General features: G+C 56.6%; 1 protein-coding gene across 4 annotated transcripts in view; it reads left to right on the top strand.

The window, feature by feature from the left end:
* The window catches only part of LOC116956727 (phospholipase D1-like), a 100,159-nt gene that overhangs the window by 19,263 nt on the left and 55,478 nt on the right, over nucleotides 1–25,418 (top strand). For all 4 annotated transcript variants that reach the window (XM_076063660.1, XM_076063661.1, XM_076063662.1 and 1 more), the window contains 7 exons: nucleotides 6,843–6,976; nucleotides 7,904–8,049; nucleotides 9,166–9,301; nucleotides 10,308–10,373; nucleotides 10,628–10,686; nucleotides 13,229–13,312; nucleotides 13,974–14,138. In XM_076063660.1, coding sequence (XP_075919775.1) covers nucleotides 6,843–6,976; nucleotides 7,904–8,049; nucleotides 9,166–9,301; nucleotides 10,308–10,373; nucleotides 10,628–10,686; nucleotides 13,229–13,312; nucleotides 13,974–14,138 — 790 coding nt within the window. The remainder of the gene's footprint in view (nucleotides 1–6,842; nucleotides 6,977–7,903; nucleotides 8,050–9,165; nucleotides 9,302–10,307; nucleotides 10,374–10,627; nucleotides 10,687–13,228; nucleotides 13,313–13,973; nucleotides 14,139–25,418) is intronic.

The raw sequence follows: 25,418 nt of genomic DNA, 5'->3' as shown, positions 1-25,418 counted from the left end.
CTCACTTACACACTCACTTACACACTCACTTACACACTCACTTACACACTCACTCACACTCACACAAACTCACCCACACACTCACTCACTTACACACTCACTTACACACTCACACACTCACTTACACACTCACTTACACACTCACTCACACAAACTCACCCAGACACTCACTCACTTACACACTCACTCACCCACACTCACCCACACTCACTCACTCACTTACACACTCACCCACTCACTCACCCACACTCACCCACACACTCACACTCACCCACACTCACCCACACTCACCCACACTCACTCACACTCACCCAAACTCACCCACACTCACTCACACTCACCCAAACTCACCCACACACTCACCCACACTCAACCACTCACTCAAACTCACTCACACTCACCCACACTCACCCAAACTCACCCACTCACTCACTCACCCACTGACTCACTCACTCACTCACCCACTCACCCAAACTCACTCACACTCACCCACACTCACCCACTCACTCACCCAATCACTCACTCACCCACTCACTCACTCACACTCACCCACTCACTCACTCACTCACCCACTCACCCAAACTCACCCACACACTCACTCACTTACACACTCACACACTCACACACTCACCCACTCACCCAAACTCACCCACACACTCACTCACTCACCCACTCACCCAAACTCACACTCACCCACACTCACCCACTCACTCACCCACACTCACCCACTCACTCACTCACTCACATTCACCCACACTCACCCAAACTCACTCACACTCACTCACCCACACTCACCCAGACTCACCCACACACTCACTCACTTACATACTCACCCACACACTCACCCACACTAACCCACTCACTCACCCACACTCATCCACTCACTCACTCACTCACACTCACCCACACTCACTCAAACTCACTCACACTCACTCACCCACACTCACCCACACTCACCCACACTCACCCACTCACTCACTCACTCACCCACTCACTCACCCACACTCACTCACACTCACTCACTCACACTCACTCACACTCACTCACCCACTCACTCACTCACTCACCCACTCACCCAAACTCACCCACACACTCACCCACACTCACCCACTCACCCAAACTCACTCACACTCACCCACACTCACCCACTCACTCACCCACACTCACCCACTCACTGACTCACATTCACCCACACTCACCCAAACTCACTCACACTCACTCACCCACACTCACCCAGACTCACCCCAACATTCACTCACTTACACACTCACCCACACACTCACGCATACTCACCCACTCACTCACCCACACTCACCCACTCACTCACTCACACTCACCCACACTCACCCAAACTCACTCACACTCACTCACCCACACTCACCCACACTCACCCACACACTCACTCACACTCACCCACTCACTCACTCACCCACTCACTCACCCACACTCACTCACACTCACTCACACTCACTCACCCACTCACCCAAACTCACCCACACACTCACCCACACTCACCCACTCACCCAAACTCACTCACCCACACTCACCCACTCACTCACCCACACTCACCTACTCACGCACCCACACTCACCCACTCACTCACCCACTCACTCACACTCACTCACCCACTCACTCACTCACCCACTCACTCACCCACACACTCACCCACACTCACCCACTCACCCAAACTCACTCACACTCACCCACACTCACCCACTCACTCACCCACACTCACCTACTCACACTCACTCACTCACCCACTCACTCACTCACTCACCCACTCACTCACCCACACTCACTCACACTCACTCACTCTCACTCACACTCACTCACTCACTCACCCACTCACTCATTCACTCACCCACTCACCCAAACTCACTCACACTCACCCACACTCACCCACTCACCCACACTCACCCACTCACTCACTCACACTCACTCACACTCACTCACACTCACCCAAACTCACCCACACACTCACTCACCCACTCACTCACTCACCCACTCACCCAAACTCACTCACACTCACCCACACTCACCCACACTCATCCAAATTCACCCACACTCACCCACCCACTCACCCACACTCACCCACACTCAGCCACACTCACCCACTCACTCAACCACACACTCACCCACACTCACCCACACTCACCCACACTCACACTCACCCACACTCACCCACACTCACCCACACTCACACTCACCCACACTCACCCACACTCACTCACACTCACCCACTCATTCATCCACACTCACCCACTCACTCACCCACTCATCACCCACACTCACCCACACTCACACACACTCACTCACACTCACCCACACTGACACTCACACTCACCCACACTCACCCACTCACACTCACCCACAGTCACCCACTCACTCAGCCACTCACTCACCCACACTCACCCACACTCACCCACACTCACCCACACTCACCCACTCACTCACCCACACTCACTCACCCACACTCACTCACTCACTCACACTCACCCACACTCACCCACACTCACCCACCCACACTCACCCACACTCACCCACTCACTCACCCACACTCACCCACACTCACCCACACTCACTCACTCACCCACTCACCCACTCACTCACCCACTCACCCACACTCACTCACTCTCACTCTCACTCACCCACACTCACCCACACTCACCCACCCACACTCACCCACACTCACCCACACTCACCCACTCCCCCACACTCACCCACACTCACCCACACTCACTCACTCACCCACTCACCCACTCACCCACTCACTCACCCACACTCACTCACACTCACCCACACTCACCCACTCACTCACTCACTCACCCACACTCACTCAAACTCACTCACACTCACTCACACTCACTCACACTCACCCAAACTCACCCACACACTCACTCACTCACCCACTCACTCACTCACTCACCCACTCACCCCAAACTCACTCACACTCACCCACACTCACCCACTCACTCATCCACACTTACCCACTCACTCACTCACACTCACCCACACTCACCCACACTCACTCACTCACCCACACTCACCCACACTCACCCACACTCACACTCACCCACACTTACTCACACTCACCCACTCATTCATCCACACTCACCCACTCACTCACCCACTCATCACCCACACTCACCAACACTCACACACACTCACTCACACTCACCCACACTCACACTCACCCACACTCACCCACTCACACTCACCCACAGTCACCCACTCACTCAGCCACTCACTCACCCACACTCACCCACACTCACCCACACTCAACCACTCACTCACCCACACTCACTCACCCACACTCACTCACTCACTCACACTCACCCACACTCACCCACACTCACCCACCCACACTCACCCACACTCACCCACTCACTCACCCACACTCACCCACACTCAACCACACTCACTCACTCACTCACCCACTCACCCACTCACTCACCCACACTCACCCACACTCACTCACTCACCCACTCACCCACTCACTCACCCACACTCACTCACACTCACTCACACTCACCCACACTCACCCACACTCACCCACTCACTCACTCACTCACTCAAACTCACTCACACTCACTCACACTCACTCACACTCACCCAAACTCACCCACACACTCACTCACTCACTCACCCACTCACCCAAACTCACTCACACTCACCCACACTCACCCACTCACTCATCCACACTTACCCACTCACTCACTCACTCACACTCACCCACACTCACCCACACTCACTCACTCACTCACCCACACTCACCCACACTCACCCACACTCACACTCACCCACTCACTCACTCACTTACACTCACTCACACTCAACCATTCATTCACCCACTCACTCAGCCACTCACTCACCCACCCATTCACTCACCCACTCACTCACCCACTCACTCACCCACTCACCCACACTCACCCAAACTCACCCACCCACTCACCCACACTCACCCGCACTCACCCACTCACTCACCCACTCACTCACTCACACTCATCCACACTCACCCATTCAGTCACTCACCCACAATCACCCACACTCACACACACTCACTCACACTCACCCACCCACTCACTCACCCACTCACTCACACTCACCCACTTACTCACCCACTCACCCACCCACACTCACCTTCACACTCACTCACACTCACCCACACTCACTCACTCACCCACCCACACTCACCCTCAGTCACCCACTCACTCACTCACACACTCACTCACCCACACTCACCCACACTCATCCACTCACTCACCCACTCACTCACCCACTCACTCACCCACTCACTCACCCACTCAATCATTCACTCACCCACTCACTCACCCACACTCACCCATTCACTCACCCACTCACTCACCCACACTCACCCACTCACTCACCCACTCACCCACACTCACCCACTCACTCACCCACACTCACCCACTCACTCACCCACTCACTCACACTCACCCACCCACTCACTTACCCACACACTCACCCACACTCACTCACCCACTCACTCACCCACTCACTCACACTCACCTACCCACTCACCAACTCACCCACTCACTCACCCACCCACTCACTCACACTCACCCACTCACTCACCCACTCACTCACCCACACTCACTCACACTCACTCACCCACACTCACCCATTCACTCACCCACTCACTCACCCACACTCACCCACTCACACACCCAGTCACTCACCAAGACCTCTTGTCCTGCCACACTCACCAAGAGCTCTTGCCCTGCCACACTCACCAAGAGCCCTTGCCCTGCCACACTCACCAAGACCTCTTGCCCTGCCACACTCACCAAGACCTCTTGCCCTGCCACACTCACCAAGAGCCCTTGTCCTGCCACACTCACCAAGACCTCTTGCCCTGCCACACTCACCAAGAGCTCTTGCCCTGCCACACTCACCAAGAGCCCTTGCCCTGCCACACTCACCAAGAGCTCTTGCCCTGCCACACTCACCAAGACCTCTTGCCCTGCCACACTCACCAAGACCTCTTGCCCTGCCACACTCACCAAGAGCCCTTGCCCTGCCACACTCACCAAAAGCCCTTGCCCTGCCACACTCACCAAGAGCCCTTGCCCTGCCACACTCACCAAGAGCCCTTGCCCTGCCACACTCACCAAGAGCCCTTGCCCTGCCACACTCACCAAGAGCCCTTGCCCTGCCACACTCACCAAGACCTCTTGCCCTGCCACACTCACCAAGAGCCCTTGTCCTGCCACACTCACCAAGACCTCTTGCCCTGCCACACTCACCAAGAGCTCTTGCCCTGCCACACTCACCAAGACCTCTTGCCCTGCCATACTCACCAAGAGCTCTTGCCCTGTCACACTCACCAAGACCTCTTGCCCTGCCACACTCACCAAGACCTCTTGCCCTGCCACACTCACCAAGAGCTCTTGCCCTGCCACACTCACCAAGAGCCCTTGCCCTGCCACACTCACCAAGAGCTCTTGTCCTACCACACTCACCAAGAGCCCTTGCCCTGCCACACTCACCAAGAGCTCTTGCCCTGCCACACTCACCAAGAGCCCTTGTCCTGCCACACTCACCAAGAGCTCTTGTCCTGCCACACTCACCAAGAGCCCTTGTCCTGCCACACTCACCAAGACCTCTTGCCCTGCCACACTCACCAAGAGCTCTTGCCCTGCCACACTCACCAAGAGCCCTTGCCCTGCCACACGCACCAAGAGCTCTTGCCCTGCCACACTCACCAAGACCTCTTGCCCTGCCACACTCACCAAGACCTCTTGCCCTGCCACACTCACCAAGAGCCCTTGCCCTGCCACACTCACCAAGAGCCCTTGCCCTGCCACACTCACCAAGAGCCCTTGCCCTGCCACACTCACCAAGAGCCCTTGCCCTGCCACACTCACCAAGACCTCTTGCCCTGCCACACTCACCAAGACCTCTTGCCCTGCCACACTCACCAAGAGCTCTTGCCCTGCCACACTCACCAAGACCTCTTGCCCTGCCACACTCACCAAGAGCTCTTGCCCTGCCACACTCACCAAGACCTCTTGCCCTGCCACACTCACCAAGACCTCTTGCCCTGCCACACTCACCAAGAGCTCTTGCCCTGCCACACTCACCAAGAGCCCTTGCCCTGCCACACTCACCAAGAGCTCTTGCCCTGCCACACTCACCAAGAGCCCTTGCCCTGCCACACTCACCAAGATCTCTTGCCCTGCCACACTCACCAAGACCTCTTGCCCTGCCACACTCACCAAGAGCCCTTGCCCTGCCACACTCACCAAGAGCTCTTGCCCTGCCACACTCACCAAGACCTCTTGTCCTGCCACACTCACCAAGAGCTCTTGCCCTGCCACACTCACCAAGAGCCCTTGCTCTGCCACACTCACCAAGAGCTATTGCCCTGCCACACTCACCAAGACCTCTTGCCCTGCCACACTCACCAAGAGCCCTTGCCCTGCCACACTCACCAAGACCTCTTGCCCTGCCACACTCACCAAGAGCTCTTGCCCTGCCACACTCACCAAGAGCCCATGCCCTGCCACACTCACCAAGAGCTCTTGCCCTGCCACACTCACCAAGACCTCTTGTCCTGCCACACTCACCAAGAGCTCTTGCCCTGCCACACTCACCAAGAGCCCTTGCTCTGCCACACTCACCAAGAGCTATTGCCCTGCCACACTCACCAAGACCTCTTGCCCTGCCACACTCACCAAGAGCCCTTGCCCTGCCACACTCACCAAGACCTCTTGCCCTGCCACACTCACCAAGAGCTCTTGCCCTGCCACACTCACCAAGAGCCCTTGCCCCACCACGCGGGGGACCTTTGCCTCTGGCCGCGTGTTTCGCGTGAGCAGGGGAGGCGGCCACGGGGGCGGCCATCGCCTTCGCGAGCATCCAGCGGCCGAGCGCGGAGCGCTCCGTCTTCCTGCCGGGACGCGGCTTCAGGGTGCGCGTCACTCACGTGGAGCGCCTCGGATCGTCGCGCGCGGTGAGCGGCCTGTGACGTCACGCGCGGGGGGGCGGGGTCTGTGACGTCGCGCGCGGGGGGGGGAGGGCCCAGTGGCGTCACGCGCGGGGGGGCGGGACCTGGGGCGTCACGCGTGGGGGGGGTGGGGCCTGTGGCGTCACGCACGGGGGGGCGGGGTCTGTGACGTCACGCGCGGGGGGGGGCTGTGGCGTCACGCGGGGGGCGGAGTCTGTGACGTCACGTGCGGGGGGGGGGCGTGATGCACGTGGGGGGTGAACAAGTCTGGGGTGCGTGAATTTGATGTATTGGTAATCGAGTATTGATCGCCGAGTAATGATGATTGCGTATTGATATTCGAGAATTTGATCTCTGAGTAATGATCTCCGAGTATTTATACTCGAGCGAGCGTTGATCTCAGATCATTGATATCCGAGTATTGATCATTTGAAGCAATTGGCGGGACCCCGGGTTCCCACCACGGCCCCGTGGTGTGAACCCCCGCGTAGCGACAGGAGTCTCGTTGCCTTACCGACGACAAAACCAGCGTCGACCGATTGGCCTCGTCGGGAGCTACTCGGGGCACGAAGCCTCGTCAAAAGTAGAAACTTCACACGAACTCGGCAAATTCACCGCCTGGTGGGGGGCCGGGCGGCTCGCCTCGCCAAAGAAGCCGAGGATCGCCGGGGCTCGCGTTTGTCCGGCGGGGTGGCGCCCGTCGTGCCGATCGCCGCTGCCGGCGCTTGTTGGCGTGAGTCTGGGCGGGCGGCGCGTTGCTGGCGGGGTCGCGAGTGGGCGGACTGAACAACAACAACAACAATAATAATTATTATTATTATTGACCCCGGGGTCCCGCCAAATGATTAATTTCGCGAATAGACATCACCAAATGGCGATGTATTGATCCTCGTGTATTGATCACGGAGGATCTATCGGTCGCTGTGGGTGCAGGAGAAGAGTTCGTGCATGTTCACGGTGGAGCTGTCGCACGGAGAGTTCGCCTGGACCATCCGCCGGCGCTACAAACACTTCCAGGCGCTGCACCAGGAGCTGCAGCGCTACCGCACCCTCCTGCACATCCCAATCCCGACACGCGGGTAGCGCCACCCCGCCTGCACCACCTGCACCACCTGCACCACCTGTACCACCTGTACCACCTGCACCACCTGTACCACCTGTACCACCTGTACCACCTGCACCACATGTACCACCTATACCACCTGTACCACCTGCACCACGTACACCACCTATACCACCTGTACCACCTGTACCACCTGCACCACCTGTACCACCTGCACCACCTGTACCACCTGTACCACCTGCACCACCTGTACCACCTGTACCACCTGTACCACCTGCACCACGTACACCACTTGTACCACCTGTACCACCTGCACCACCTGTACCACCTGTACCACGTACACCACCTGTACCACCTGTACCACCTGCACCACCTACACCACCTGTACCACGTACACCACCTGTACCACCTACACCACCTGTACCACCTGCACCACCTGTACCACCTACACCACCTACACCACCTGCACCACCTGTACCACCTGTACCACGTACACCACCTGTAATTACCTACACCACCTGTACCACCTGTACCACCTACACAACCTACACCACCTACACCACCTGTACCACCTGTACCACCTGTACCACGTACACCACCTGTACCACGTACACCACCTGCACCACCTGTAGCACCTGTACCACCTGCACCACCTGTACCACCTACACCACCTGTACCACCTGTACCACCTGTACCACGTACACCACCTGTACCACCTGTACCACCTGCACCACCTACACCACCTGTACCATGTACACCACCTGTACCACCTACACCACCTGTACCACCTGCACCACCTGTACCACCTACACCACCTACACCACCTGCACCACCTGTACCACCTGTACCACGTACACCACCTGTAATTACCTACACCACCTGTACCACCTGTACCACCTACACAACCTACACCACCTACACCACCTGTACCACCTGTACCACCTGTACCACCTACACCACCTGCACCACCTGTACCACCTACACCACCTGTGCCGCCCCCCCATGCCCCCCCCCCCGTGCCCCCCCCGTGCCCCCCCCCGTGCCCCCCCGTGCCCCCCCCCCGTGCCCCCCCCGTGCCCTCCCCCCGTGCCCTCCCCCCGTGCCCCCCCCGTGCCCCCCCCCGTGCCCCCAGGCTGCGGTCTCGCCGTGGAGGCCGCGACGGCGACGACCGGAAGATTCCGGCGCTGCCGCACCGAATTGTCGATGGGAAGCGTCATGACGACCTCGATGGCGGTGGTCGTGACGAGCACACTACGTCCATCCGCAGGGTGACCACAACCACCACCACAACCACCACCACCACAACCACCACCACAACCACCACCACAACCACAACCACCACAACCACCACAACCACCACCACAACCACAACCACCACAACCACCACCACGGTCACCACCACCACAGTTACTACCACCACCACGTCCATCCGCAGGGTGACCACCACCACAACCACCACAACCACAACCACCACCACCACAACCACCACCACAACCACAACCACCACCACAACCACCACCACAACCACCACCACAACCACCACCACAATCACCACCACAACCACCACGGTCACCACGTCCATCCGCAGGGTGACCACAACAACCACAACAACCACAACCACCACCACGTCCATCCGCAGGGTGACTACCACCACAACCACCACAACCACAACTGGTGACGACCGCCTTCATCGGTGACGAACACCTTCACCGGTGACGAACACCTTCACCGGTGACGAGACGCCTTCACCGGTGACGAGATGCCTTCACCGGTGACGATCACCTTCACCGGTGACGAACACCTTCACCGGTGACGAACGCCTTCACCGGTGACGAACGCCTTCACCGGTGACGAGACGCCTTCACCGGTGACGATCGCCTTCACCGGTGACGAACACCTTCACCGGTGACGGACGCCTTCACCGGTAACGAGACGCCTTCACCGGTGACGAACGCCTTCACCGGTGACGAGACGCCTTCACCGGTGACGGACGCCTTCACCGGTAACGACCGCCTTCACCGGTGACGACCGCCTTCACCGGTGACGACCGCCTTCACCGGTGACGAACGCCTTCACCGGTGATGAGACGTCTTCACCGGTGACAAACACCTTCACCGGTGACGGACGCCTTCACCGGTGACGAACGCCTTCACCGGTGACGGACGCCTTCACCGGTGCTGGCCGTCCCCTAGGTTGACTCGGCCTCAAACAAGCGGCTCGCGAAGGCTGACGGCGTGGGGGAACTTTGCCTTTGTGTCTCGCTTTGCGGTGCAGAAGCAGATCGAGCAGTACCTGAGCACGCTGCTGGAGACGCCGATCTACAGGGACTACGCAGCCATGGTGGGTGGCACGCCTCTCGCGTGTCGTGCGTCACGCGTGTGACGTGTCGCACGTGTGTCGTGTGTCACGTGTGTCACGTGTCGCGTGTGTCACGTGTGTCACGTGTGTAGCGTGTGTCACGTGTCGCGTCCCGCTTGTGTGTTGAATGCGTCACGTGTTGTGTCCCGCGTGTGTCGCGCGTGTCACGTGTCACGTGTCACATGTCAGATGCCGTGCATGACGTGTCACGTGTTACCTGTCACGCGTGTGTACAGTGGGAGTTCCTGGAAGTGAGTTTCCTCTCATTCATCCGAGACCTGGGACCTAAGGGCATGTGAGTGACACACCCACACACTCACACACATACACACACACTCACACACATACACACACACTCACACACATACACACACACTCATACACACACACTCACACACACACACTCACACACATACACACATACACACACACTCATACACACACACTCACACACACACACTCACACACATACACACACACTCACACATACACACATTCACACACATACACACACACTCACACACATACACACACACTCACACCCACACACTCACACACTCACACACACTCACACATACACACACACTCACACATACACACACACTCACACACATACTCACACACATACACACACACTCACACACACACTCACACACATACACACACACTCACACATACACACACACTCACACACATACACACACACACACGCCTGCACACCCACAACACCAACAACAACAACCGCCATTCGCCACTAAGTGGCGGTGACGTCACCATGACGCTTGTGCCAGGCCATATGCACCTTGAGGCCACGTGGAGTGTCGAACGCCCGCTGGCAGGAGGTCACGGGGCAGACCCAGGTGCCACGGGTCGACTGACTGAGATGACTGGCTGATGCACCACCTGTGCCCCCTACTGTGCCAACCCGCTGTGCTTTAGCCATCCGGCGCTCCGCTCGTTGTTCTGAGCGTCGCTCCTCCGCCCTCCGTTGTTGTTGGAGGGCGACTGCCTCCAACTGCCCAGTAGCGTCCTTCACGAGCCTCCTCCACAGAGGCCGATCTTGACACCGCTACTACCAGTCAACGGCAAGTCCACTCAGCTCCACGTCCTCCTGTACCACATCACTCCATCTCTTCTCTAGCCCGTGCCGCACCCGTTTAGCCCCCTCTATCCGGCTGAACAAAAGCTGTTTAGGTATGCGGTGGCTGGGCATGCAGGCTACATGACCCAGCCATCGCAGCCTTGCCCGCCGGAGGAGCTCACCGATGGGACCTTGTCCAGATCTTTCAAGGATTTGTGAGCTCCTCACACAATCCAGTCTGGTTAAACCCAGGATGGATCGTAGGCAGGCCAGCCTAAATGTTTCTAACCGGCGGAGATGTTCCATTTGGGGGGGTCCATGTTTCGCAAGCGTAGAGAAGGGAGGGAATGACCGTGGCCGAGAAGACCTGAAGCTTAGTGCGGAGCAACAGACCAGGTAGCTTCCACACAGCGTTACGCAACCGATGAAAAGATATTGCCGCTCGACTGATTCGGAGTGAGACCTCTGCTGTTAAACTGGAGCCGGTCATAAGCACACTTCCCAGGTATGGGAAACTCTCCACTCTCTCCACAACTGCCCCATCACCGATTGTGAGTTGTGGGGGTGGAGTGTCCGATGGTACAAAATACCCAGGCAGGTGCTTAGTTTTGGTGGGGCTGATGGTAAGGCCCCATTTCTTAGTGGCACGCTCCAGTCTCAGCAGCAGCATCTCCAACTCCTCCTCTGAATGAGCAGCTATTACCAAATCATCAGCATACATAACGTGGTTGAGCAATAGGGAGCCATCCCTTGACCGCACCCGGGCATCGATCAGCCTCCCATTATATCTGTACCATATGGAGATTCCCGCGGTACAGCTATTGAAGGCTTCACGAACTACGTGGCCAAAGTAGATGTTAAATAACGTGGTGTACAGGGAATGGCTCTGACTCCCGGCCACGTAGTTTTACCCGGGCCTGCTCACCATCATGAAGGTCCTTAATGATCTTGAGCAGAGGGTCAGGGACTCCGAAAGCACGAAGAACAACCCAGAGCCCAGGCCTACTGATGATATCATAGGCCTTGACCAGGTGAATAAAGCAGAGATTTAGGTCTTGTTGGAATTCCCTACACCTCTGCTGTAGCAGACGGACAGAAAATATGGCATCTGTGCAGGACCGCCCTTTCCTGAAACCGCATTGGGGCTCCGCAAGCCTCTCCTCAGTGTGCCTAGCGAGGCGATGTTGAATAATCCTTGCCAAGACCTTTCCCGGCACACTGAGGATAGAGATACCCCTGTAGTTGTTACAGTCTGTGCGGTCCCTCTTCTTAAAGAGGGGGACCACCAGGGCATCCTTCCAATGCTGCGGAACCCGTCCAGTGGTCCAGACTGTTGTTATGATGTCACGTAGGGCAGTCTGTGCACAAACGCCACCCTCCCTCAGCATTTCGCTTGGGAGATCACGTCTGCCCGCTGCCTTTCCTGGTCTCAGACTCCGGATCGCCCTCAGAACTTCCTCAACAGATGGCACCTCAGCCAGCCACTCGTGCTACTCCACACACACACTCACACAGGCACACACTCATAGACGCACACACTCACACACACTCACACACACTCATACACACACACATCCACTGACACTCTTCTCTCTGTACTTTTTCCCCTGTGTCCCCCCCTCCCAATGACCACCCCCCGTCCCCCCCACCCCATATCCCCCCTCCAATGTCCCCCACCTCGTGGCCCCCACCCCCCGTCCCCCCCCCGTGTCCCCCCCCCTCCCCCCATGTCCACCTCCCCCATGCCCCGTGCCAGTGAGGGCTATCTGATGAAGCGCTCCGGTGGGTACAAGATGGGCCACTGTGGGGGTGGTGAGGCGTGCTCACGCTGGTCCAAGCGGTACGGGCACCCACACGCCAACACGTGCCACCCACGCACAACCTGCCTGTGCACACACACACACACCGATACGTGCCACTCTACGCACCCACACGTGCCACCCCACACGCTCACACGTGCCACCCCACACGCCCGCACGTGACGCCCCCGCACACCTACACGTGCCACTCCACACGCTCACACGTGTCACCCCACACGCTCACACGTGCCACCCCACACGCTCACACGTTTCACCCCACACGCTCCGCACGCGCCACCCGACACGCCCGTCACGTGCCACCCACACAACCGCACGTGCCGCCCCGCACAGCTGCACGTGCCACCCCACACGCTCACACGTGTCACCCCACACGCTCCGCACGCGCCACCCAACACGCTCACACGTGTCACCCCACACGCTCACACGTGCCACCCCACACGCTCACACGTGTCACCCCACACGCTCCGCACGCGCCACCCGACACGCCCGTCACGTGCCACCCACACAACCGCACGTGCCGCCCCGCACAGCTGCACGTGCCACTCCACACTAACGCACTCTCCCCAATACAATTGTACTGATGAGTTTCACGGACGACGACTCGTGTTGCCCCCTCCCCCCCACGCACCCCCCGTGCCCCCACCACCATGCCCCCCCCGCCCCCCCCCCCCGTGGACCCAGGTGGTTCGTGCTCAAGGACTCGTTCCTGCTGTACACGGACGCCGACGGTGGCCACGTCTCCGGCGTGCTGCTCTTCGACCGCGACTTTGACGCGCAGACCAACAACAGCAACGACAGCAGCCACGCAGACAAGACGGCGCGCGTCAACATCGAGAACATGAGCAGGTGGCGGGGGGGGGGGCGGGGGGGAGGGGGGCACGGGGGGACTCACCGTGTCCCTGTGTCTCTATAGGACTCACCGTTTCCCTGCGTCTCTATAGGAATCACTGTGTCCCTGCGTCTCTATAGGACTCACCATGTCCCTGCATCTCTATAGGACTCACCGTGTCCCTGCGTCTCTATAGGACTCACCATGTCCCTGCGTCTCTATAGGACTCACCGTGTCCCTGCGTCTCTATAGGACTCACCATGTCCCTGTGTCTCTATAGGACTCACCGTGTCCCTGCGTCTCTATAGGACTCGCCGTGTCCCTGCGTCTCTATAGGACTCACCGTGTCCCTGTGTCTCTATAGGACTCACCGTGTCTCTGCGTCTCTATAGGACTCACCGTGTCCCTGCGTCTCTATAGGACTCACTGTGTCCCTGCGTCTCTATAGGACTCACCGTGTCCCTGTGTCTCTATAGGACTCACCGTGTCCCTGCGTCTCTATAGGACTCACCGTGTCCCTGTGTCTCTATAGGACTCACCGTGTCTCTGCGTCTCTATAGGACTCACCGTGTCCATGCGTCTCTATAGGACTCACCGTGTCCCTGCGTCTCTATAGGACTCACCGTGTCCCTGCATCGCTATAGGACTCACCGTGTCCCTGCGTCTCTATAGGACTCACCATGTCCCTGCGTCTCTATAGGACTCACCGTGTCCCTGTGTCTCTATAGGACTCGCCGTGTCCCTGCGTCTCTATAGGACTCGCCGTGTCCCTGCGTCTCTATAGGACTCACCGTGTCCCTGTGTCGCTATAGGACTCACCGTTTCCCTGTGTCTCTATAGGACTTACCGTGTCCCTGTGTCTCTATAGGACTCACTGTGTTCCTGTGTCTCTATAGGACTCACCGCGTCTCTGTGTCTCTATAGGACTTGCCGTGTCCCTGCATCTCTATAGGACTCGCCGCGTCCCTGTGTCTCTATAGGACTCACCGTGTCCCTGCGTCTCTATAGGACTAGCCGTGTCCCTGCATCTCTAAAGGACTCACTGTGTCCCTGCGTCTCTATAGGACTCAGGACTCACCGTGTCCCTGTGTCGCTATAGGACTCACCGTTTCCCTGTGTCTCTATAGGACTCGCCGCGTCCCTGTGTCTCTATAGGACTCACCGTGTCCCTGCGTCTCTATAGGACTAGCCGTGTCCCTGCATCTCTATAGGACTCAGTGTGTCCCTGTGTCTCTATAGGACTAGCCGTGTCCCTGCATCTCTAAAGGACTCACTGTGTCCCTGCGTCTCTATAGGACTCACCGTGTCCCTGCGTCTCAATAGGACTCACCGTGTTCCTGTGTCTCCATAGGACTCACCGTGTCCCTGCGCCTCTATAGGACTCACCGTGTCCCTGTGTCTCTATAGGACTCACCGTGTTCCTGTGTCTCTATAGGACTCACCACGTCCTGCGTCTCTATAGGAATCACTGTGTCCCTGCGTCTCTATAGGACTCACCGTGTCCTGCGTCTCTATAGGACTCACCGTGTCCCTGTGTCTCTATAGGACTCAACGTGTCCCTGTGTCTCTATAGGACTCACCGTGTCCCTGCGTCTCTATAGGACTCACCGTGTCCCTGCGTCTCTATAGGACTCACCGTGTCCCTGCGTCTCTATAGGACTCACCGTGTCCCTGCGTCTCTATAGGACTCACCGTGTCCCTGCGTCTCTATAGGACTCACCGTGTCCCTGTGTCTCTATAGGAATCACCGTGTCCCTGCGTCTCTATAGGATTCACCGTGTCCCTGCGTCTCTATAGGACTCACCGTGTCTCTGCGTCTCTATAGGACTCACCGTGTCCCTGCGTCTCTATAGGACTCACCGTGTCCCTGCGTCTCTATAGGACTCACCGTGTCCCTGCGTCTCTATAGGATTCACCGTGTCCCTGCGTCTCTATAGGACTCACCGTGTATCTGCGTCTCTATAGAACTCACCGTATCTCTGCGTCTCTATAGGACTCACCGTGTCTCTGTGTCTCTATAGGACTCACCGTGTCTCTGCGTCTCTATAGGACTCACTGTGTTCTTGTGTCTCTATAGGACTCACCGCGTCTCTGTGTCTCTATAGGACTTGCCGCGTCCCTGTGTCTCTATAGGACTCACCGTGTCCCTGCATCTCTATAGGACTAGCCGTGTCCCTGCATCTCTATAGGACTCACTGTGTCCCTGTGTCTCTATAGGACTAGCCGTGTCCCTGCATCTCTAAAGGACTCACTGTGTCCCTGCGTCTCTATAGGACTCACCGTGTCCCTGCGTCTCAATAGGACTCACCGTGTTCCTGTGTCTCTATAGGACTCACCGTGTCCCTGCGCCTCTATAGGACTCACCGTGTCCCTGTGTCTCTATAGGACTCACCGTGTTCCTGTGTCTCTATAGGACTCACCACGTCCTGCGTCTCTATAGGAATCACTGTGTCCCTGCGTCTCTATAGGACTCACCATGTCCCTGCGTCTCTATAGGACTCACCGTGTCCCTGCGTCTCTATAGGACTCACCGTGTCCCTGTGTCTCTATAGGAATCACCGTGTCCCTGCGTCTCTATAGGATTCACCGTGTCCCTGCATCTCTATAGGACTCACCGTGTCTCTGCGTCTCTATAGGACTCACCGTGTCCCTGCGTCTCTATAGGACTCACCGTGTCCCTGCGTCTCTATAGGACTCACCGTGTCCTTGCGTCTCTATAGGACTCACTGTGTCCCTGCGTCTCTATAGGACTCACCGTGTCCCTGTGTCTCTATAGGAATCACCGTGTCCCTGCGTCTCTATAGGACTCACTGTGTCCCTGCGTCTCTATAGGATTCACCGTGTCCCTGCGTCTCTATAGGACTAGCCGTGTCCCTGCATCTCTATAGGACTCACTGTGTCCCTGTGTCTCTATAGGACTAGCCGTGTCCCTGTATCTCTAAAGGACTCACTGTGTCCCTGCGTCTCTATAGGACTCACCGTGTCCCTGTGTCTCAATGGGACTCACCGTGTTCCTGTGTCTCTATAGGACTCACCGTGTCCCTGCGCCTCTATAGGACTCACCGTGTCCCTGTGTCTTTATAGGACTCACCGTGTTCCTGTGTCTCTATAGGACTCACCACGTCCTGCGTCTCTATAGGAATCACTGTGTCCCTGCGTCTCTATAGGACTCACCGTGTCCTGCATCTCTATAGGACTCGCCGCGTCCCTGTGTCTCTATAGGACTCACCGTGTCCCTGTGTCTCTATAGGACTCACCATGTCCCTGCGTCTCTATAGGACTTACCGTGTCCCTGTGTCTCTATAGGAATCACCGTGTCCCTGCGTCCATATAGGATTCACCGTGTCCCTGCGTCTCTATAGGACTCACCGTGTCTCTGCGTCTCTATAGGACTCACCGTGTCCCTGCGTCTCTATAGGACTCACCGTGTCCCTGCGTCTCTATAGGACTCACCGTGTCCCTGCGTCTCTATAGGACTCACTGTGTCCCTGCGTCTCTATAGGACTCACCGTGTCCCTGTGTCTCTATAGGACTCACCGTGTCCCTGTGTCTCTATAGGACTCACCGTGTCCCTGCGTCTCTATAGGACTCACCGTGTCTCTGCGTCTCTCTAGGACTCACTGTGTCCCTGCGTCTCTATAGGATTCACCGTGTCCCTGCGTCTCTATAGGACTCACCGTGTCTCTGCGTCTCTATAGGACTCACCGTGTCCCTGCGTCTCTATAGGACTCACCGTGTCCCTGTGTCTCTATAGGACTCACCGTGTCCCTGCATCTCTATAGGACTCACCGTGTCCCTGCGTCTCTATAGGACTCACCGTGTCCCTGCGTCTCTATAGGATTCACCGTGTCCCTGCGTCTCTATAGGACTCACCATGTCTCTGCGTCTCTATAGGACTCACCGTGTCTCTGCGTCTCTATAGGACTCACCGTGTCTCTGTGTCTCTATAGGACTCACCGTGTCTCTGCGTCTCTATAGGACTCACCGTGTCTCTGCGTCTCTATAGGACTCACCGTGTCTCTGTGTCTCTATAGGACTCACCGTGTCTCTGCGTCTCTATAGGACTCACTGTGTTCCTGTGTCTCTATAGGACTCACCGCGTCTCTGTGTCTCTATAGGACTTGCCGTGTCCCTGCATCTCTATAGGACTCGCCGCGTCCCTGTGTCTCTATAGGACTCACCGTGTCCCTGCGTCTCTATGGGACTAGCCTTGTCCCTGCATCTCTATAGGACTCACTGTGTCCCTGTGTCTCTATAGGACTTGCCGTGTCCCTGCATCTCTAAAGGACTCACTGTGTCCCTGCGTCTCTATAGGACTCACCGTGTCCCTGCGTCTCAATAGGACTCACCGTGTTCCTGTGTCTCTATAGGACTCACCGTGTCCCTGTGTCTCTATAGGACTCACCGTGTTCCTGTGTCTCTATAGGACTCACCACGTCCTGCATCTCTATAGGAATCACTGTGTCCCTGCGTCTCTATAGGACTCACCGTGTCCTGCGTCTCTATAGGACTCACCGTGTCCCTGCGTCTCTATAGGACTCACCGTGTCCCTGCGTCTCTATAGGACTCACCGTGTCCCTGCGTCTCTATAGGACTCACCGTGTCCCTGCGTCTCTATAGGACTCACCGTGTCCCTGCGTCTCTATAGGACTCACCGTGTCCCTGTGTCTCTATAGGAATCACCGTGTCCCTGCGTCTCTATAGGATTCACCGTGTCCCTGCGTCTCTATAGGACTCACCGTGTCTCTGCGTCTCTATAGGACTCACCGTGTCCCTGCGTCTCTATAGGACTCACCGTGTCCCTGCGTCTCTATAGGACTCACCGTGTCCCTGCGTCTCTATAGGATTCACCGTGTCCCTGCGTCTCTATAGGACTCACCGTGTCTCTGCGTCTCTATAGAACTCACCGTGTCTCTGCGTCTCTATAGGACTCACCGTGTCTCTGTGTCTCTATAGGACTCACCGTGTCTCTGCGTCTCTATAGGACTCACTGTGTTCCTGTGTCTCTATAGGACTCACCGCGTCTCTGTGTCTCTATAGGACTTGCCGTGTCCCTGCATCTCTATAGGACTCGCCGCGTCCCTGTGTCTCTATAGGACTCACCGTGTCCCTGCATCTCTATAGGACTAGCCGTGTCCCTGCATCTCTATAGGACTCACTGTGTCCCTGTGTCTCTATAGGACTAGCCGTGTCCCTGCATCTCTAAAGGACTCACTGTGTCCCTGCGTCTCTATAGGACTCACCGTGTCCCTGCGTCTCAATAGGACTCACCGTGTTCCTGTGTCTCTATAGGACTCACCGTGTCCCTGCGCCTCTATAGGACTCACCGTGTCCCTGTGTCTCTATAGGACTCACCGTGTTCCTGTGTCTCTATAGGACTCACCACGTCCTGCGTCTCTATAGGAATCACTGTGTCCCTGCGTCTCTATAGGACTCACCGTGTCCCTGCGTCTCTATAGGACTCACCGTGTCCCTGCGTCTCTATAGGACTCACCGTGTCCCTGTGTCTCTATAGGAATCACCGTGTCCCTGCGTCTATATAGGATTCACCGTGTCCCTGCGTCTCTATAGGACTCACCGTGTCTCTGCGTCTCTATAGGACTCACCGTGTCCCTGCGTCTCTATAGGACTCACCGTGTCCCTGCGTCACTATAGGACTCACCGTGTCCCTGCGTCTCTATATGACTCACTGTGTCCCTGCGTCTCTATAGGACTCACCGTGTCCCTGTGTCTCTATAGGACTCACTGTGTCCCTGCGTCTCTATAGGACTCACCGTGTCTCTGCGTCTCTATAGGACTCACTGTGTCCCTGCGTCTCTATAGGATTCACCGTGTCCCTGCGTCTCTATAGGACTCACCGTGTCTCTGCGTCTCTATAGGACTCACCGTGTCCCTGCGTCTCTATAGGACTCACCGTGTCCCTGTGTCTCTATAGGACTCACCGTGTCCCTGCGTCTCTATAGGACTCACCGTGTCCCTGCGTCTCTATAGGACTCACCGTGTCCCTGCGCCTCTATAGGACTCACCGTGTCCCTGTGTCTCTATAGGACTCACCGTGTTCCTGTGTCTCTATAGGACTCACCACGTCCTGCGTCTCTATAGGAATCACTGTGTCCCTGCGTCTCTATAGGACTCACCGTGTCCCTGCGTCTCTATAGGACTCACCGTGTCCCTGCGTCTCTATAGGACTCACCGTGTCCCTGTGTCTCTATAGGAATCACCGTGTCCCTGCGTCTATATAGGATTCACCGTGTCCCTGCGTCTCTATAGGACTCACCGTGTCTCTGCGTCTCTATAGGACTCACCGTGTCCCTGCGTCTCTATAGGACTCACCGTGTCCCTGCGTCACTATAGGACTCACCGTGTCCCTGCGTCTCTATATGACTCACTGTGTCCCTGCGTCTCTATAGGACTCACCGTGTCCCTGTGTCTCTATAGGACTCACTGTGTCCCTGCGTCTCTATAGGACTCACCGTGTCTCTGCGTCTCTATAGGACTCACTGTGTCCCTGCGTCTCTATAGGATTCACCGTGTCCCTGCGTCTCTATAGGACTCACCGTGTCTCTGCGTCTCTATAGGACTCACCGTGTCCCTGCGTCTCTATAGGACTCACCGTGTCCCTGTGTCTCTATAGGACTCACCGTGTCCCTGCGTCTCTATAGGACTCACCGTGTCCCTGCGTCTCTATAGGACTCACCGTGTCCCTGCGTCTCTATAGGATTCACCGTGTCCCTGCGTCTCTATAGGACTCACCGTGTCTCTGCGTCTCTATAGGACTCACCGTGTCTCTGCGTCTCTATAGGACTCACCGTGTCTCTGTGTCTCTATAGGACTCACCGTGTCTCTGCGTCTCTATAGGACTCACTGTGTCCCTGCGTCTCTATAGGACTCACCGTGTCCCTGTGTCTCTATAGGACTCACTGTGTTCCTGTGTCTCATATGGACTCACCGCGTCTCTGTGTCTCTATAGGACTTGCCGTGTCCCTGCATCTCTATAGGACTTGCTGCATCCTTGTGTCTCTATAGGACTCACCGTGTCCCTGCGTCTCTATAGGACTAGCCGTGTCCCTGCATCTCTATAGGACTCACTGTGTCCCTGCGTCTCTATAGGACTAACCGTGTCCCTGCATCTCTAAAGGACTCACTGTGTCCCTGCGTCTCTATAGGACTCACCGTGTCCCTGCGTCTCAATAGGACTCACCGTGTTCCTGTGTCTCTATAGGACTCACCGTGTCCCTGCGCCTCTATAGGACTCACCGTGTCCCTGTGTCTCTATAGGACTCACCGTGTTCCTGTGTCTCTATAGGACTCACCACGTCCTGCGTCTCTATAGGAATCACTGTGTCCCTGCGTCTCTATAGGACTCACCGTGTCCTGCGTCTCTATAGGACTCACCGTGTCCCTGTGTCTCTATAGGACTCACCGTGTCCCTGTGTCTCTATAGGACTCACCGTGTCCCTGCGTCTCTATAGGACTCACCGTGTCCCTGCGTCTCTATAGGACTCACCGTTTCCCTGCGTCTCTATAGGACTCACCGTGTCCCTGCGTCTCTATAGGACTCACCGTGTCCCTGCGTTTCTATAGGACTCACCGTGTCCCTGCGTCTCTATAGGACTCACCGTGTCCCTGCGTCTCTATAGGACTCACCGTGTCCCTGTGTCTCTATAGGAATCACCGTGTCCCTGCGTCTCTATAGGATTCACCGTGTCCCTGCGTCTCTATAGGACTCACCGTGTCTCTGCGTCTCTATAGGACTCACCGTGTCCCTGCGTCTCTATAGGACTCACCGTGTCCCTGCGTCTCTATAGGACTCACCGTGTCCCTTCGTCTCTATAGGACTCACTGTGTCCCTGCGTCTCTATAGGACTCACCGTGTCCCTGTGTCTCTATAGGACTCACCGTGTCCCTGCGTCTCTATAGGACTCACTGTGTCCCTGCGTCTCTATAGGATTCACCGTGTCCCTGCGTCTCTATAGGACTCACCGTGTCTCTGCGTCTCTATAGGACTCACCGTGTCCCTGCGTCTCTATAGGACTCACCGTGTCCCTGTGTCTCTATAGGACTCACCGTGTCCCTGCGTCTCTATAGGACTCACCGTGTCCCTGCGTCTCTATAGGACTCACCGTGTCCCTGCGTCTCTATAGGATTCACCGTGTCCCTGCGTCTCTATAGGACTCACCGTGTCTCTGCGTCTCTATAGGACTCACCGTGTCCCTGCGTCTCTATAGGACTCACCGTGTCCCTGTGTCTCTATAGGACTCACCGTGTCCCTGCGTCTCTATAGGACTCACCGTGTCCCTGCGTCTCTATAGGACTCACCGTGTCCCTGCGTCTCTATAGGATTCACCGTGTCCCTGCGTCTCTATAGGACTCACCGTGTCTCTGCGTCTCTATAGGACTCACCGTGTCTCTGCGTCTCTATAGGACTCACCGTGTCTCTGTGTCTCTATAGGACTCACCGTGTCTCTGCGTCTCTATAGGACTCACTGTGTCCCTGCGTCTCTATAGGACTCACCGTGTCCCTGTGTCTCTATAGGACTCACCGTGTCCCTGTGTCTCTATAGGACTCACTGTGTTCCTGTGTCCCATATGGACTCACCGCGTCTCTGTGTCTCTATAGGACTTGCCGTGTCCCTGCATCTCTATAGGACTTGCTGCATCCTTGTGTCTCTATAGGACTCACCGTGTCCCTGCGTCTCTATAGGACTAGCCGTGTCCCTGCATCTCTATAGGACTCACTGTGTCCCTGCGTCTCTATAGGACTAACCGTGTCCCTGCATCTCTAAAGGACTCACTGTGTCCCTGCGTCTCTATAGGACTCACCGTGTCCCTGCGTCTCAATAGGACTCACCGTGTTCCTGTGTCTCTATAGGACTCACCGTGTCCCTGCGCCTCTATAGGACTCACCGTGTCCCTGTGTCTCTATAGGACTCACCGTGTTCCTGTGTCTCTATAGGACTCACCACGTCCTGCGTCTCTATAGGAATCACTGTGTCCCTGCGTCTCTATAGGACTCACCGTGTCCTGCGTCTCTATAGGACTCACCGTGTCCCTGTGTCTCTATAGGACTCACCGTGTCCCTGTGTCTCTATAGGACTCACCGTGTCCCTGCGTCTCTATAGGACTCACCGTGTCCCTGCGTCTCTATAGGACTCACCGTTTCCCTGCGTCTCTATAGGACTCACCGTGTCCCTGCGTCTCTATAGGACTCACCGTGTCCCTGCGTTTCTATAGGACTCACCGTGTCCCTGCGTCTCTATAGGACTCACCGTGTCCCTGCGTCTCTATAGGACTCACCGTGTCCCTGTGTCTCTATAGGAATCACCGTGTCCCTGCGTCTCTATAGGATTCACCGTGTCCCTGCGTCTCTATAGGACTCACCGTGTCTCTGCGTCTCTATAGGACTCACCGTGTCCCTGCGTCTCTATAGGACTCACCGTGTCCCTGCGTCTCTATAGGACTCACCGTGTCCCTGCGTCTCTATAGGACTCACTGTGTCCCTGCGTCTCTATAGGACTCACCGTGTCCCTGTGTCTCTATAGGACTCACCGTGTCCCTGCGTCTCTATAGGACTCACTGTGTCCCTGCGTCTCTATAGGATTCACCGTGTCCCTGCGTCTCTATAGGACTCACCGTGTCTCTGCGTCTCTATAGGACTCACCGTGTCCCTGCGTCTCTATAGGACTCACCGTGTCCCTGTGTCTCTATAGGACTCACCGTGTCCCTGCGTCTCTATAGGACTCACCGTGTCCCTGCGTCTCTATAGGACTCACCGTGTCCCTGCGTCTCTATAGGATTCACCGTGTCCCTGCGTCTCTATAGGACTCACCGTGTCTCTGCGTCTCTATAGGACTCACCGTGTCTCTGCGTCTCTATAGGACTCACCGTGTCTCTGTGTCTCTATAGGACTCACCGTGTCTCTGCATCTCTATAGGATTCACCGTGTCCCTGCGTCTCTATAGGACTCACCGTGTCTCTGCGTCTCTATAGGACTCACCGTGTCCCTGCGTCTCTATAGGACTCACCGTGTCCCTGTGTCTCTATAGGACTCACCGTGTCCCTGCGTCTCTATAGGACTCACCGTGTCCCTGCGTCTCTATAGGACTCACCGTGTCCCTGCGTCTCTATAGGATTCACCGTGTCCCTGCGTCTCTATAGGACTCACCGTGTCTCTGCGTCTCTATAGGACTCACCGTTTCTCTGCGTCTCTATAGGACTCACCGTGTCTCTGTGTCTCTATAGGACTCACCGTGTCTCTGCGTCTCTATAGGACTCACTGTGTCCCTGCGTCTCTATAGGACTCACCGTGTCCCTGCGTCTCTATAGGACTAGCCGTGTCCCTGCATCTCTATAGGACTCACTGTGTCCCTGTGTCTCTATAAGACTAGCCGTGTCCCTGCATCTCTAAAGGACTCACTGTGTCCCTGCATCTCTATAGGACTCACCGTGTCCCTGCGTCTCAATAGGACTCACCGTGTTCCTGTGTCTCTATAGGACTCACCGTGTCCCTGCGCCTCTATAGGACTCACCGTGTCCCTGTGTCTTTATAGGACTCACCGTGTTCCTGTGTCTCTATAGGACTCACCACGTCCTGCGTCTCTATAGGAATCACTGTGTCCCTGCGTCTCTATAGGACTCACCGTGTCCTGCGTCTCTATAGGACTCACCGTGTCCCTGTGTCTCTATAGGACTCACCGTGTCCCTGTGTCTCTATAGGACTCACCATGTCCCTGCGTCTCTATAGGACTCACCGTGTCCCTGTGTCTCTATAGGAATCACCGTGTCCCTGCGTCTATATAGGATTCACCGTGTCCCTGCGTCTCTATAGGACTCACCGTGTCTCTGCGTCTCTATAGGACTCACCGTGTCCCTGCGTCTCTATAGGACTCACCGTGTCCCTGCGTCTCTATAGGACTCACCGTGTCCCTGCGTCTCTATAGGACTCACTGTGTCCCTGCGTCTCTATAGGACTCACCGTGTCCCTGTGTCTCTATAGGACTCACCGTGTCCCTGCGTCTCTATAGGACTCACCGTGTCTCTGCGTCTCTATAGGACTCACTGTGTCCCTGCGTCTCTATAGGATTCACCGTGTCCCTGCGTCTCTATAGGACTCACCGTGTCTCTGCGTCTCTATAGGACTCACCGTGTCCCTGCGTCTCTATAGGACTCACCGTGTCCCTGTGTCTCTATAGGACTCACCGTGTCCCTGCGTCTCTATAGGACTCACCGTGTCCCTGCGTCTCTATAGGACTCACCGTGTCCCTGCGTCTCTATAGGATTCACCGTGTCCCTGCGTC

The sequence above is a fragment of the Petromyzon marinus genome, unplaced genomic scaffold (assembly GCF_048934315.1).
Source record: "Petromyzon marinus isolate PM22_M1 ecotype Great Lakes invasive population unplaced genomic scaffold, UKy_Petmar_22M1.pri1.0 PM_Scaffold_17, whole genome shotgun sequence".
Lineage (NCBI taxonomy): Eukaryota > Metazoa > Chordata > Hyperoartia > Petromyzontiformes > Petromyzontidae > Petromyzon > Petromyzon marinus.
This window is presented reverse-complemented; position numbering and strand designations above follow the sequence as displayed.